The sequence below is a fragment of the Cyprinodon tularosa genome, unplaced genomic scaffold (assembly GCF_016077235.1).
Source record: "Cyprinodon tularosa strain WSP-4 unplaced genomic scaffold, ASM1607723v1 ctg154, whole genome shotgun sequence".
In the NCBI taxonomy this organism is placed as follows: domain Eukaryota; kingdom Metazoa; phylum Chordata; class Actinopteri; order Cyprinodontiformes; family Cyprinodontidae; genus Cyprinodon; species Cyprinodon tularosa.
This window is the reverse complement of record NW_024038375.1, coordinates 1538663-1554894: the sequence shown is the minus strand read 5'-3', so window position 1 is coordinate 1554894 and position 16232 is coordinate 1538663. Positions and strand designations below refer to the sequence as shown.

At 37.6% G+C, this 16232-nt stretch overlaps 2 protein-coding genes across 2 annotated transcripts; both read left to right on the top strand.

Moving 5' to 3' along the window:
• Nucleotides 1-2660: 2660 nt before the first annotated feature.
• fndc10 (fibronectin type III domain containing 10) lies at nt 2661-5379 on the top strand. The gene is made up of 2 exons (XM_038279812.1): nt 2661-2797; nt 2870-5379. The coding sequence occupies exon 2, from the start codon at nt 2984-2986 to the stop codon at nt 3899-3901; it is 918 nt and encodes a 305-aa protein (XP_038135740.1). The 5' UTR covers nt 2661-2797; nt 2870-2983; the 3' UTR covers nt 3902-5379.
• Nucleotides 5380-9807: 4428 nt separating this feature from the next.
• On the top strand, nt 9808-14052 carry ssu72 (SSU72 homolog, RNA polymerase II CTD phosphatase). The gene is made up of 5 exons (XM_038279931.1): nt 9808-10085; nt 10746-10889; nt 12720-12859; nt 12966-13084; nt 13208-14052. Exons 1-5 carry the CDS (start codon nt 10006-10008, stop codon nt 13307-13309), a joined length of 585 nt encoding a protein of 194 aa, XP_038135859.1. The 5' UTR covers nt 9808-10005; the 3' UTR covers nt 13310-14052.
• The last annotated feature ends 2180 nt before the right edge of the window (nt 14053-16232 follow it).

The window sequence follows — 16232 nt, the reverse complement described above, 5'->3', positions numbered from 1 at the left end:
AAACTTTATTTATCTATTTATTACAGGGACAGTGCCAATTAAACATTTCTGTATAAATGCTAGATTTAACTGTTTTTCACCTGCAGTCCATATAGACAGATGGTAAAAGTCACACTAAAAGAATGGAAGTAAAATTACATATTTACAACACATCATAATAATCAATTGCTTTTAAGCTCAAATGAGCACTAAAAAAAAACTACAAAAGTCCAACAGGTATAATAAAAAATATATCAGACATGGTAACCATCCCAGTGTAAGGATTTGGTTATGGTTAGTTGACCAGAAAGCAGAGGCAGGGAGGCAGAGGTGAATTTCTTGTGGATTTAATGATTAGTTAACTAAGAGCAGAGGCAGGTAATCCAAAAATCAAAATATGAAAACAAAGTCCAAAAACAAACAGGAAACCAGGAATCCAAAAGTGAAAACAAAGTCTAAACTAACAGGAAACCAGAAGTCCAAAAATCAAAACAAGAAAACAAGCCAAGACGAACCAGAAGCCATGGAGACATCAGAGGGATCGCTATCACAAGGAGGAAGGCTCAGAGAGACGAGTGGGAGGAAGTTTGACGAGGACCCAGCCAAGAAGAACAGAACAGAGAGAGTATTTATAGGACACTGAAACAAAGAGAGGGCTAATGAGCAGATTGGGAGCAGGTGTGCACAGAGCAGGAGAGGAAAAGAGCAAGGGAAAAAGGAGAACACAAGAGGGCAGCAGAGTGCAAAAAATAAAAAAGCTAGAACCCTGAAAATAACCAGGCAACACAACAAAATAAGAATTAAACTACTAAGACTATTAAACAAGGAGTAAAGCAAAACTGAACACTCAAAAGAAAACATAACATAACCAAGACTAAGACAGTAATTGAGAAAAAAACATAATAACTAAGAATTAAGCCATAAAAAAATAGAAAACAAGGAGCAAAGCAAAACTTAACATCCAAATGAAAAACATAACAGAACCAGAACTCTAACACCCAGTTTGGTTGAATCACTCTTGCCTGCAGCTGAACACATTCAAAACAAAAGCAATGCTTTTCAGTAAATCAGTTACAAATGTTAAAATGTTTGAAAACCTTGTAGGCTATGGTTGAATATTTAGTTCATAGAATAGGATATCAGAGACTTTGAATCCAACCTTGTGACTAATGAAGCCTCATAAATGAACCAGTTTTACTATTTTGGTACTTCTTGCTGGTGAAAGTCCTCAGTTTAACCTTTTTTTTTCCATCAGGTGGTTAAATACATTTTTATACATTTTTTTTCATTGATCATTCTCTCATCTAATTCATTACCCAATATAACCCAATATGATAATACTGTTTCCATTGTATATTGCTGCAACACAGTGCAAAACCGATCCAGAAATAAGTAAATACATTTAAATTAAGTGTATTTACCCTTCATTTGAGCAGGTAAATAAGACGATTTCAAATGGAATCAGTGTTTTTACTCTCAAATTAAGATAAGTGCAATTATTTTAAGAAAAAAATGACTTATTCAGATTTAATTTTTTACAATGTACGTGACTCATCTGCCTTCACACACACTGTTGTCATGAATAAAAAAGACAAAATACATTTAAAGCCTCATCTAAAAAAATTGTAGGCCTATAAATACAATTGAAATGATAAATCAAGGTGGCGCTCCTCTCTCCTAATTAATCTTTGGAAATGTTGTTTATGGTCGCACTGTAAAATAATATTAGAGTCATTTTGGTTTATTTTGTTTGTTATGAATCAAGGGCGTAGGTTTGATCTCAACCTTGGTAGGGACACTATTGGTCTTAATTGAATTGGTCTGATGTCATTGGTCTTACAAATTATGCTTGCTCCTATTTTTTTTTTGCTTGACATGAGCATTAGGGCACATTTTGTTTAAAGAGAAAACAGGATTTTTTGCTACATTTATACAAATTTTATAAGCACTACACACAAGATGCTTTTTACCAATGTTTGAAGCGTCAGTGGCTCAGAATAATGTAAAATTGGGACAACTTAACACTTTAAAAAGGGTTACATTTGAACTTACCAGTGAAGGTAAATATGTGCCTTTTTAACCAAATATAGTCTAAATATGTCTGTTTTATGTGTATTTATCTGATGTTTTCTTTTGAAGAAATAGAATTGTGCAGATATAAACAGAGCAGATGTAAACGCTTATTATTTTTATCTGATATGCTGATATTCTCTGCATTGTAAAACAAAGCAAAATAACATATTCAAGGGACTGCAAGTAGATTTATTGTATTTAGATGGGCGCGGGAACTATAAGAGGAACTGACATTGAGCATTTTAAATATTAACTTCAATATACAAGTAGTGAGAAAAGAAGCGACTGCTGCAACCACACTGTATTGTAAACTATAAACATGTTATTCAAACAGAATTATTGGTAGGGACAAGTAGGTCGGTGCCAAAATGTTGGTAGGGACATGTCCCTATGGTCCCTTTGCAAACCTACGCCCATGTTTTGAATGAAGATAAAGATTCCCTGCTTTTTGTTTTCGTGAAAATAAAAAAACAAGCTCGCTGTCATTTCAGAACCACTCCAAAAGCCTCTCATCCAGCTGTGCTCTCCTCTCTTCTGGCCCACAGTTTTCCACACCTGAAGCACTGAGTGGGACGATGACTCACCATCCAACTGGCTCCAAATATTTCGCGCACGCGCCCACGCTCCCCAGCACGCTGCTGTGCGCGCTCCTTCACGCGCACTCTCTCAAACAGCGCGCATCAAAGCCACTTACGCCAAGCCAGACAGGAAGAAAAGAAGAAGCTGCTCTGTCCTGCAGGAATATGTAAGTGTTTTCAAATTCTTCTGGCTTTGTCGCTTTAAATGCAATACATAAGAATAATATTTTGTGTTTTAGATGAGAGGACGAAGATGAGCTGATCTCCATGGCAGACATCAGACCTAATGGTTGTACCATCGCCCATCCAGGCGACCCACTGTGAGTGAAAATAATTAAGCGAGAGGACGGGAGATGACAAAGCAGCTTGGAGCGTCGCTGCTCGCCCTGTCGGCGCTTCTTCTATTCCCGTTAATTCAACAAACAGCATCCTCATCATCATCATCATCATCATCATCATCACCAGCTGCAGCGACATCAGAGGCGAGAGGCAACCGGAGTCATGACAGCAGGCCATCGGCTCACATTAGAGACATGAGAAGCAGACGCCACAATGCCTCCATCATTCCTGAGAAGCTGGGGGGTCTGCTGAGGCACAAACCAGAGGAGGGGGTGTCACCGATGTGTGCCTACAGGGTGATAGAGGGAGGCATTTTTGGGCAGCTATGTTTTCGACGCACGCTTTTTGGGTACATGTGCAATAAGGAGGACTGCAGGACGCGAGTGGTTTTGGGAAGCCTGGTGGCAAACCTCCTCATCAACGGCAGCGTACTGTTACAGTGGACCCATAAGGCAGGCAATAACACCAAAGAGAGACTTTCCGAACACTCCCGAGATTCTGGTCCAGATTTATCAAATGCAGAAACCTCTCCATTAAAATCTGTTTTCGGGGAGCGACACCAGCGCACAGGCTTCGAGTTGAGCTGCTGGTGGAACGGCAGCTACACCCAGTTCGAGTGCGCCAGCGCGCAGCTGGCTGCGGGCTGCAGGGACTACATGCTGTCCGAGCTGCATGAGAACATCCCCTATCGGATCTGCCTGCGCAGTCTGGGCCGCTCTGGACCGGATCGCACAGCAGACAAGCCTGACTGTGTGGAGTTCACGCTGCCGTCGTCCGGAATGCAGGACATTGTGATTGCCATGACGGCGGTAGGGGGCGCTATCTGCGTGATGTTGGTGATCATTTGTCTGCTGGTGGCCTACATCACAGAAAACATTATGAGCCCCGCTACGCAGCACACCTACTCCTACCGCACACATTCACGTCACTGATGGAATAAGGACACAAACATAGTCAGAAATGTATTTATTTGTATGTTTACGACACAGGTGCTTCTCAATAAATTAGAAACTCAAATTTAAAAAGGGAAAACATTCTTGGTGATTATGACGCACGGCAAATAAAAAGTCCAATAATGTATCTAAGAATACACATGGAAAGTTTAGTGGAAGGGAAAACTGTTAATATTTCCCAAGCAAGTTGAAGGAATTGTAATCTCAGTTTATTCAAGATAAATTAATAAATAAATGCCAAATCACATACATTGGGCCTCCTCTGAAACAGAGGCAACGTCAGAAAAGGCTGGTTCTTAGTGCCCAACGTTTTTTCTTTTAATTTCTAAATAAATATTAAACCTTATTTGGGAATCAAGTCGCTCTAATTCAAGCTGAGATCAAGCCTAGCTCCCACTGTTACATTCAAGCAGCCATTTTGGAGAACGTTACACTGAAAAAAAAATAATGGAACCATTTTTGGCATTTACTTAATCATAATTTGTTACTTTAACACAATTGTTTTATGTCCTACCCTGCTAACATGAAATAATTGTGTTAAGTAACTGAATATGAATAAGTAAATGCCAAAAAATGGTTGCATTATAAATCGATTTTCCAGCAGGACAGAGCTTCTTCCTGTGCTGCCAAAAAACTAAAAACTCCAGGTGTAATGACCATGGTATTGCTGTGACTGATCAAGCCGCTTGCCTGATGTACAGATGTAAAGGAAGGTTATAAGAAACAAAGGAGCAAGCTATGAATATATCCAAATCACCTCTATAACGGAGAAAAGAAAAAGGAGTCATTAACAATTATTGTGTAGTACATGGAAATACTTTTATGTTGAGAATTGAAACTCCCAATTTTTGGTTTTATCTAACGATAACATTTTCATTCGCTGTAAGCCTTCATCACCAATGTAAACGGACCTAATATTTGATCACCCTATATGTAAAGATTCCATACATGAGCTTGAATTATAAAAATGAATCAGTAATAACTATATGTTTATCCTTTTATGACCAAATTGAAGCACAATCTGCTGTGGCTTTGCAAATAACATGCCTTTTCAACCTCTGCCAGGGTGCACTGAACCAAAATTATTGATCAACTGTGTTTAGTACACTGATTTACTGTTATGCCGTCGCTCAAGATTGTTTCTCACCTGCCGTCAGGTGATGTTTCTACAGCAATACAAATAGCCTCAATAAAAGGCTTTGGATATATTAAAAAGAAAAGTATTTTTAGTAAATCTGAGAGGGTGTCAATGTTTTTGGAAAGAAAAAAACAATTTATCTAAGTTGATTTCTTTTCGTTTTGCTTGTAGGTCTGCATATAGTGTTTGTACAATCTGTAAAGGGCAATAGAAAACACTGTACAATCTCTGAATACTGTGGCAAACGTATTTTAGCTAGAACAACTTTTTTGTCCCGCTGACTGCAAATAAAGAACCATGGGGTCCCTTTTAATATCTACCAGCTGTCTTTAGTGTTCTCTTTGTGAATGCAGTTGTATTTGTGTGCTAAAAATATCTGCACACATAAGCTGTGGGCAGAGGCGTGCACAGACATTTTGGGGGGCAGGTGCTCAGGAGGGGGGGGGGGGGTGGGCACTTTTTAGCGCACGTGGAACACTTAATTATAAAAAAAATACACGCATGTTGAATGAAATTTGACTTTAATTTGTAACATTATCTAAACGTGAGTTTTCAATGGAAAAAAGTCACACCACCAACAGAACAGACTAAAGCTCATCTTTCTTTTTCTTTCATCTGGCTCATCTCCCCGTTTTCCCTCATCCTGCTGTTCTCCCTCATCCTGCTCTTTTTCTGTCTCTGTGTCTTCCCTGAACTCTTCCTCATCTCCTGTCCTGGTAGATGTTGATGGTATAGAGCTTCCCTGCTGTGACTGGCTACAATATATTAATAATAACCATCATGACAATAATAATAATAATAATGATAATAATAATAATAATAATAGCTTTAACAAATATGCCACATTAGTTTAAATAATGGGCTATTAGGGCAACATGACTGGAAGTCTTGTCACGTGGATATGACTTATGGTAGCCTACAAAATATTAGCTATTTTAATACCCGCTTCACAAACCACCTAAAAATAAAATGTGAACAGCTTCTAAGATTTTTCAATACGATTAACCCTCCTTTCTTGGCATTGTGCTGCAATTACTAAATCAATATACAATTAAGACAGTAAAGAGACCAAAATGTGTTGATTTATGTTGCCTAACAAAACCTATACAACAGAATTCTGAGATTAAAGTCAGAATTCTGACTTTTTTCCCATACTAAACTGAAATAAAATTTAAAAATCAGTTAACTTATTTTTTTTTTTTCAGTAGCCCTAATCCTCCTCCGTATTTGCAATTGCAAACTCTACCGAAATGATTTGTAGCCTATGTGGTCGTCTTCACGTTATCTGTCATTGACTTGGGCTACAGTGTAAAACTTTCAGAATCAGAATCAGGTTTATTGCCATTGTTAGTGAAGGAGTTCACAAACTAGGAATTTTTTGTGGTACAATCGTGCAACATAAAACATATAATATGGAATAGGTAAATAAAATTATAAAAATATCTAAAAACTGTGGGTATACGTCATGCAATAAAATAGATTAATATATACGCTTAAGATAAAAATATGGATATAAAATATAAAAGTAAAATAGCATCTTACAAGGAGACAACTAGTTTATCAGGTGACCAGTCGGCAAAATGCTTGTTTGGTGCTGCTGAATGAGACATTTTAATGCACAACAAAATGATTTTGCTTGGGATATGAACAAGTTCCAGCAGGTTCAAGTCCTGGATCTGAAATTTACCCTGAAGTTTCTAGAAAAACTTCTTTCCCAGTTGCTCCTGAAGGATTCTGTATAAATGCAGCTGAATGGTTTTCTTATAACCTGCTATTAGCTGGACAGGAATACAATTGGGGAGACTAATTTCAAATCACACACACTATGTTCAAAAAGATCGGAGGGGTATGGAAGATACATTTACTCCTTAAACTCTTGGTTGCTCTTCTTGAACTATTCCTAATATTGTATTATTGAAATGCATCTGCAAATATGCTTCGGTAGGGGATTCGCATCACACTGGTGACAAGACTGAACAGTGTTGGGCACGTTACTCTGAAAAAGTAATTAGTTAAAGTTACTTCTCCCAAAAAGTAACTGAGGTACTAACTGAGTTACTAACTGAGTTACTCCAAAATAAAAGTAACTAGTTACTAGTAAAAGTAACTATTGTGTTACTTTTGCGTTTCCCACCCCCGTAACCCTCACCACCCAGCCCCCCACCTTCTCGCTGGCTGAATAGAGTGGACGACAAAGACAAGTACCTGCAGAGAGTTTTTTGCATTTATTGCAACTCAACGTAAATTAAATCAGGCGGGAACAGTATCTGACGGGCCTAAAAACCCTGTCAGATAGCGTTCCCCTCTGCTTAACATGGGGGAACGGTATCTGATGCGGTGTAAATATCATCAGGCTGCATTACCTCCACTCATGGGTGTGAAGTTTTTTAACAGGGCGTATGGTGATTGTATGAAATTATTAACTGGGGATGTCTAATTCTAAAATCCTTTGTGTTTGGGTTGTTATAGATACTGCAACATCCATCCATCCATCCATCCATCCATCTATCTGTCATGATGGGTTCACTGATGAGACCCAGTTATGCAGAACACCACGGAGACGGAAACAATAGTAAAAGTTAAACAAGGTTTATTGTTCACAAGCACATGGAATAATGACTGGAACTGGTTCAGGCCTGGGGACTGGTTCACTGGAGTCTGTGTAGATAACAGAGCAGTTAGCTTTGAGAGCAATGGGGTTTGGTTCTGTGAAGTTCAGATCTATACCTTGAGGGTTCCGGTTTGAACTCAGAGAGAGGAGTTGTTGGGTCCAGAGAAGGTTTGTTTCAGCAGAGTCCAATAGCTGCTTCAGCGTCTTACTTCTGATGAGGGTGCAGACCTTGGCTTTGGGTTTCCAGCTCCTAATCCAGAGCTGCATGGGAAATCCAGAGAAGAGTCTTCGGGTTTAGCTCAGAGGGCAGGCTCGGCAGTCTAAGCTCATCCAGAGCTTACAGAGAAAAACTGGTTTCCTGGAAACAGAGAAAAAAGGATTAGAATCCTAGCAGGACTCAAAGAGCAATAAAGATTTCTCAGAAGGTTCTTTGGCTCAGGTGCTAACCAACTAGATTCAACACTGCGGCGTCGAGGCAAGGTCTGAAGACAGCTTTTATAGTGTGGATCCTCTGATGATGGGACGAGCCACAGGTGCGTCGCAGGCTCGGCTCAGGAGGATCCACGGCGGACTCTGCTGGAGAAAGGTGGTACTTCTCCAGCTCCCAACACTATCTATCTATCTATCTATCTATCTATCTATCTATCTATCTATCTATCTATCTATCTATCTATCTATCTGCAACATCGATACTGCAACATCTATTCACATAATCTGCAACATCTATTCACATAATCTCACTATACATCAGCCAATCTCATCCTCCCCTCTCATGACAGGGTGCGCACGATTCCTATCATGAAAAAAAGGTTAATTGTGCGACCTGAGTAACGTGCAGTAACGGGGTGTCTGCAATAGTAACTGTGTTATAGTTACAGTCAAAGTAATTAGTTAGATTACTCGTTACTAAATAAAGGCAACGCCGTTAGTAACGCCGTTACTTTCAAAGCGGTTACTCGCATCACTGAGACTGAATAACAATACCTTTAGAAAATGAGAGAATCTAGACCTTAAAATTGAGACATTAGATCTCTAATAACAATCCATTGAAAGCTCAGGCTGACCTTGCAGCTGTACCGTTAATAGGACGAACCAACTGAAATGACTAGAACCTTGATTTAAACCATCGACTGTCCAGCTGCAGAACACACTCCTTTATGCTATGCCATTTGTTTCCCTTTTGGTATTTCAAGTCATAATATGTTGAACAAGTTGTGGGTGTATAAACTGTACAAAGCATTTAAAATGGTTTAATAGTCATGCTTTTCAGATTTTTTAAATTAGAATTAAATATATATAAGAATCAAATACATTTGGTAACTAAGAAACCAATTTCAGTCAGAAGCAAAAAATCAATAAATAAATCAAATGGAAAGAAATTAATATTTAAGGAGGACCAGAGAGTCATTGAACCACAATTCATTGGTTAGACTGCCACACCAGGTTCACATAATGACCAATAAGGAGCTGATTAGTAGAGCGACTGTGATTGGTTAAACTGGTTTTCAGTGTGCGCATGGACCAGAAGGGTCCTGAAAAAGGTAAATGCTTTAAAATAAAATGGGTAAAGAAAAAGCAACAGTGAAAAGGCTTTTAAAATGCAAAGTCAAAAAGAAAATAGAGGCCCAAATTTTTCAAATGTGTAATAAGGAAAAGTATTTATAATGAGATTTATGAATTGTGGTTTTTAAAATCTCCATTTAGAAATGGAGATTTTAAAACCTAGTAGTATTTAATAAGGGATTCATGAATACAAATTGGAATTTCTATTCTATAACTCAATTTAAAATGTACAATTAAAAAATGTTTTTCAAAAGGAATTTCTAATTGTATGTTTCAAATATTACATTTCAAAAGGCTGTTTTTCCTTTTCAGTGATTCTCGTCGTCCCCCATAAATATTGAAATTAACTGGAATAAAAAGTTCTGATTGTGTTAGATTTGATTAATGGATTTACAATTTCCAACTGAAAAATAAATAATCTGATAGATTAATAGCTTTTGCATGAAGACCATTTGAATTTATTTATTTAATTTAAGACGTTTTAATTGGTAAATATTTGAGACAGCTTTACTGACGTAGTGTTAAACTCCGCCCCTCAATGACATCATGCTATAAATCAGTTTCCAGCGTCGTTGTTTCCGCCATTTTAACTTCCTGCTTCTAGAGCGCGACAGGGAGAAAATAGTTGTTCCAAACCGGCGTACCATTTTACTTACTGTTGGGGTTTATTCAGATTAGTTGTAGGATTTTGTTCCCTGACAGGAAACGCAACAACCAACAGTGTTTATTTTCTTACAGCTGGTCCTAGTTAGTCTCAGCCGGAGAGTCGCAATGCCGAGCCAGCCGCTGCGTGTAGCGGTTGTTTGCTCGAGCAACCAGAACCGCAGTATGGAAGCGCACAATATCCTCAGGTAAAGACGAGCCGCCATGAAGAAGAGACCAAACAAGAGACGCGACATCATGAATCGTGAATCAGATCTCTGCCGTGTAAAGGGGGTTTTCCCAGCCGGTTACAAGCCTTGTCGACGCGGTGACAGCCCGCCAGGCCTTATCTCTTTAACAATGGACGCTCACTTCTAGAGTGTCCCTCCGAGGGTGTAGTTCAGCCTAAACACACCCTTATTACACGGCTTTAGATGGGCCATTTACAGGAATGCTTTGTATACAATTTGTTTTTTTAAGCAGATGCAGGGATTTTAAAAAGCAAGGCCTTAGTTAATAGGTTGGGTTCCCCCCTCCCTCTGCGCACCAGCCTTCACATGTTGACAACAGCGCCCTCTGGATGGAAATATTCCAGAAGCAGAACTGCAGTTATGCAACTCACTTTCCCAACAGCATCGGAGGAGCTTCCTGTTACCTGTTTAGAACAGATGCAATCTGGGTTGACTCTTGTTTTTGTTTTACAATAAAAACTTGTTAAAATTCTGGATATTACAGCAGGGGTATTAGGGATGATGTAGCTTGATCTGGGAGGAACAGTATTCAACTCTTATATGGAAGGACTGGATCTTTATATGGTTGAAATTGTCCATTTTCATTGTTTTATTTTCTCTTCTTTCCTTGTTTTGCAGCAAACGTGGATTTGACGTGCGATCATTTGGGACTGGGTCTTATGTGAAGCTCCCTGGTCCATCCCCGGATAAACCTAATGTGTATGACTTCAAAACAACCTATGAACAGATGTACAACGACTTGGTCCGAAAGGACAAGGAACTGTATCCCCTTCGCACTCTTTCTTTCCTCTCAATCTTTCTCACATACACTTCCTAAGTAAACATCATTCATCTACGATCTGTCACATGGTTGGTATTGTCTGGACTTTGGCTAGGTGGATAGTAAAGAAATGTGAGCTCCTCAAAAGGAAAATGTCTGAAAATAGTTATTGCTGTAAAATAAGAAAATTAGCCTGAAAGCAAGAGTTGCATTAGAACAGTAAGTGGATTTTGCAGACACTGTAACCTGCTTTTCCCCTTTGTTTTATTAATTTTCAATATATTTTCCAGGGGTGTTTTACCACAGTTTTTATTTTACAGTTATTTTGTAATTTATAGACCTACACCAGTTACTGGTGCATTAGTTATTTGTCCAGCTTGTGGTTAGATTTTATTAGAGGTTAGAAACCCTATGGATTTGAGACATGCTGAAAAAATAAAACTCACTGAACATTTGAAGTTTAGATTTTACACAATAGACTTAAGAAGATGAAGCCTGATCAAAGCTGCAGTGTCAACTTAATTGACTGCATTAGTTAAAAATATATATATTTCAACTTCACAATGTTAATGTTTCGCAAGTCAAATACCACATCTCAGACATTTAGGCTTTTTTTTTTTTGTCAAAATATTTGTTTTCAAATACCCTAATATTTTCTTTCTTGGCACTTAAACACCATAATTGCATGATTTTGAAATTTATGTATATTCTTGGTATCATTAAAAATAGTTTAAGCCATTGACGATATAAAAAGGTGTTAGTCTTGGTGGCCGCATAGATACTTGACTAACAGAAAAAAGGTATTGGCATTTATGGTGGTGCTCAAGTTTTGGCTTTTTTTTTTTTACTCTTATTTGCCATTATAAAAGGTGTATAGATAGAAACTGAATATAAAAAAAAAATAAATGGCTTACAAAATAATGTACCACAAATGAGTTGGTAAAAAGCTTTACTCTGCTCATGACGTATTTCAGTTGCAGGCTGTGTTCTGCTCCCAAGCTTCTAAAATATTTAAAGATGGGAATATTTTCAATGTGAAATGAAGTATTTTTTTATTGATTAAAACCTTTGGGTTGATATCTGGCTAGCTCCACATTTACCTGATACAAATAAACCCATAAAGTACTTGGGACATAACTTGGAGATTACCGACTTTATTCAAGTATTTCCTTTTTACTCTTTCTGAAACTGTTTGGCAGCTGGGTAAGTGAATAAAAAACTTTAGTTTTTTCTTAACTTGTAAAAGTTGAGACTAAAGCATAGCTCCCTTTGTTAGGACTAACAGGCGCACATACATCCTATAACCTTTCACAATGTGGAAGATATGCAGCTGAAGATTCTCAGTCATCCAGGTCATAGTCCTTTCATACAAGGAAAAAAAAAACAATCCACTAGACTTTGTTTCCAAATGTCTCCGAACTTGAGAAAAAAGTCGAGTGGATTGTTTTTTTGTTTGTTTTTTTTTACTTTTTTTTCACCTTTTGCAATGTAGTAGACACTGTCTTACAGTTGAGTGAATGTGATGTAAGTGGATATTATGCTTAGGAAAAAATATCTTGTAAGCAGGAGTTTAGGTTTGTTGGACATGTTGAATAACAACTTTAACATTAAAACCATTCAGAAGAGTGACTTGTCCAAGCTTCAACCTGTAATTATGGAACTCACCACTAGAGGGTGTTTGCACTTCAAGCATTTTCCCCCCTCTTCTACCAGAACCCATTAGTGAAAGCAAAAAGCGCGCTCTTGCGGTGCCATCCACTCATATCTTTGTGTTTCCAGCTGTGAGATGAGGTGATTGCACTGTTTGTTTTTGGCCTTAACCTGCTTATCAGATATACACAGAATGGGATCTTGCACATGCTGGACCGCAACAAGCGCATCAAAGTAAAGCCTGAGAGATTTCAACTGTGCAAGGATAAATTTGACCTGGTCATCACCTGTGAGGAACGAGTCTATGACCAAGTACTAGAGGGTAAGCTTTTGTTTAATAGACAATCTTGGATTAGTATACAAGACTTGATTCTTTTATTTATATATATTTATATATTTCAATAAATTTATCTTAACCTTCTTTCTAGATTTGAATTCAAGAGAGCAGGAGACCTTACAACCAGTGCATGTAATCAATGTAGATATTCAGGATAACCATGAAGAGGCCACGCTGGGAGCCTTTCTCATCTGTGAGCTGTGTCAGTGTGTACGTATCTGATTCAAAGTCCTCTTAAAACAGAATGTGATCATTTCAACTGGACAGAATTGTTGCCTCATGGGTTTTAGATTAGGACCCAGTTAATGTGTATTCCTGCTTTCCTCCCTGCAGATCCAGCACACGGACGACATGGAGAATGAAATCGACGAGCTCCTGCAAGAGTTTGAAGATAAAAGCAACAGGCCTTTTCTCCACACCGTCTGCTTCTACTGATACATGAAACAAGTTTGCAATAAACACACACCCAGACCCCCTAGCAATGAATAGAATATGGAGTAGCCGTCTGTGTAATCTACGGATGGTTAAAGCAAGTGCGCGTTGATACGTGCATGTGCATCTGCACAGGCCCTTGATCCTTTGAGCCAGGACTCAAAGATTGAGAACTACTGGTAATAGTTTAATGGGTGATTCCACGGAGGATGGACTTGCTGCTATTATGCCTTTTATTCTTCTTGATCAGGGTTAGACCGCAGTCCCTCCACCCTGATCCAAGTCAAATGAAATCACATGACCATGTCTCCTCAGGGAGAGCTAGGACACAAAGCCCCCAACAAGCCCCTCTTTATTAAGTTGTAAAGCACATTTGTGCTCCTTTTATTTTTGTTTAAACATTTAATTTCAGTATGAGATGATGTATATGTGTACACACAGGAAGTGAATTGTATTTTATTTTGTGCAGCCATCTGTTGTAGATAAATTTGAATTAAGTTTAAGAGGGCGGGCTAGTGATGAATAACCAAACGTCTCAGAGGTGCTCAGTCGGTATGTTTTGAACGTAATGTACTGATTTATATTTAAACTCTGAAATGCTGTCTATAAGGGCATAGGTTTGTTTTTTGTAAATGTTTAAGAATTGAAGCTTTGTCATTTTCAAACTGCAAAGTTCATCTGAGTGCCTGACTTTTCTGTATGTATATGTATATATGAATCTACTAAAAACATGTAAGATATTTTAATGTGCATTGTTTTCTTTTTTTCCAGAACATTTTATTTTTAGGAAATTTGTCACTAAGCTATAAAGAAACCAAGGATTTTGTATTTAAATGGGTGCGATCCTGTGCTCGTGAAGAACTAATTTGATTCATAAATACTTTAATCCAGAATGGAAATAAGATTTCACTGGCGCTCATGGAGAAACCTTCAAGTTGTGATATTAATGGCTGTAGGATCTGTAGAGGTCTGTTTTACTGTGGATATGGCCTCCAACTGCAGATACTGCTGGAAACAAAATAGTCTGCAAAAAAAAAAGGTTCCAGTTATCTTTCATAAGTATGATTTCATCATAGATTATCCTCTTGTTTCACAGTTACTGTTTTTCTGGTGTAAAACGAGCTGCTGATGAAAGCAGAGATAATACTCATCAAAGAGCAATCCTTAAAAATACTGAATAATATATATAAATATGTATTTGTATAATATATATATTCATATACTGCCATGTTTATATTATTTAATTGCATTTTATATATATATATATATATATATATATATATATATGGTTAATCCAGTCTGAGTTCAGTTTAAATAGTTTTTAATCTAATAAATGTTTAATCTAACTGAAAGGTAAATTTTAATTTTTTTTTAAGGGGTGACATGTAGGAGATTATTGTAATATCTTTGTCGTGTCTCAGATGTGATTAAAATGAGATCAAGGCACCCCCTATTTATTCTGACAGCAGCTGTCTGAACTACAGTCTGATCCAAGATGGCCAACCTTTAGGCATGTCGGCCTTGAGTTTTTATGGCATTACTGCTGAGTGTATGATTTAATAAAGTCTATTGCCTTTTAAATGATATTAAATCCAAACTTAAGTTTCCTAGATTACTCACTGGGTTCCATTCTCTCATATGACAGAAATTAAGTCCATGTACACGCCTTTAATCAGTGGGTTGAGGAATCAACTTTAGGAGCTTTTGAAAATTTTATGCTATTTATCTTTTGGACTCCTAGTAAAACAGACATTTTTGTACATATATATATATCACACTTTTAACCATTCAGAGCCTGGATCATGAAATAATTGACAGAAAATTCAAAATTGTTGTTTTAAATTAGAGTTATCATTGAATTTTCTGACAAATAACAAAAAAGAAAATTGTAAAAGTAAATCAGATGATTTATTTGTATCCATTTTGATACATTAGGCATTTCTGTATATTCTTTTATATGTCTGTTCATATGTGACTGTAAGTTGGGGTTTCCAAGAACAAAAAAAAAAAAAAGGCGCAGAGGTTTAAAACACTTTTTGCTTTAAAGGGGCAAATACTTTTCCTGAAATCCTCTATTACAGAACTGAGTAGAAACCTTTAATACTGTAGATCACTAATTCGTGTCCAAATACTATATAAAATTGTTGGTATAAACTGCTTATTTAAAGGTGCCCTTTAAGTCACTAACAGGATAACTGAACAAGAGAGACAAAACAAAAGTAAAAGAAAAAATGAGATCATTCATTTAAATGAAGATGGCGTCCAAGTCAGAGCTGATAGCTGAGCTGGTTGACAAACAGGCAAAAGATGTAACACAGAAGGACGAGGAGGATTCATAATGGCTGTGTTCCATTTCAGCGGCTGCTTCCTCCAAAGGACCCAGCCTACTTGGACTGGGTCTGTCGAAGGCATTGAAAATAAGGAGGCCAGAAGAGTTGGGCTATAGATTAAAACAAGTCTAGGACTAATCCCAAACTGCCCCCTAAACACTAACACTTAATCAAGTGTGACTCCAAATTAAGTCACACTCACAGCTGTGGAGGCACCTTGATTGGAAGTGGAGGGGTATAAATGAGAATAGGACGGCCCCTTCCCTCCACCAGAAAGCAGGAACTTTGTGGCACAGATCCTCATATTTAGTCAAAACTATTTCATAAAGGTCCTTCCCTTGCTTAATCATCAGACATTTGTTTTCATATCCAAATGTGCAACTTACTGATTTTAAAAGTAATTATCCATTAATTTACCCAAATAAAAAAAATATATACAGTCACAAGATAATCAAGAAGAACCCATTTTAACATCTTCAACTTAGCTTATAATCAACACTTAAAACAAGTGTGGGCCGAACTTTCAGTAATGGTTGATCCCACAAATCAGTGTAAAATCTGGGTTCCAGCTCCATCCCTTCATTTTAAAGCAAACA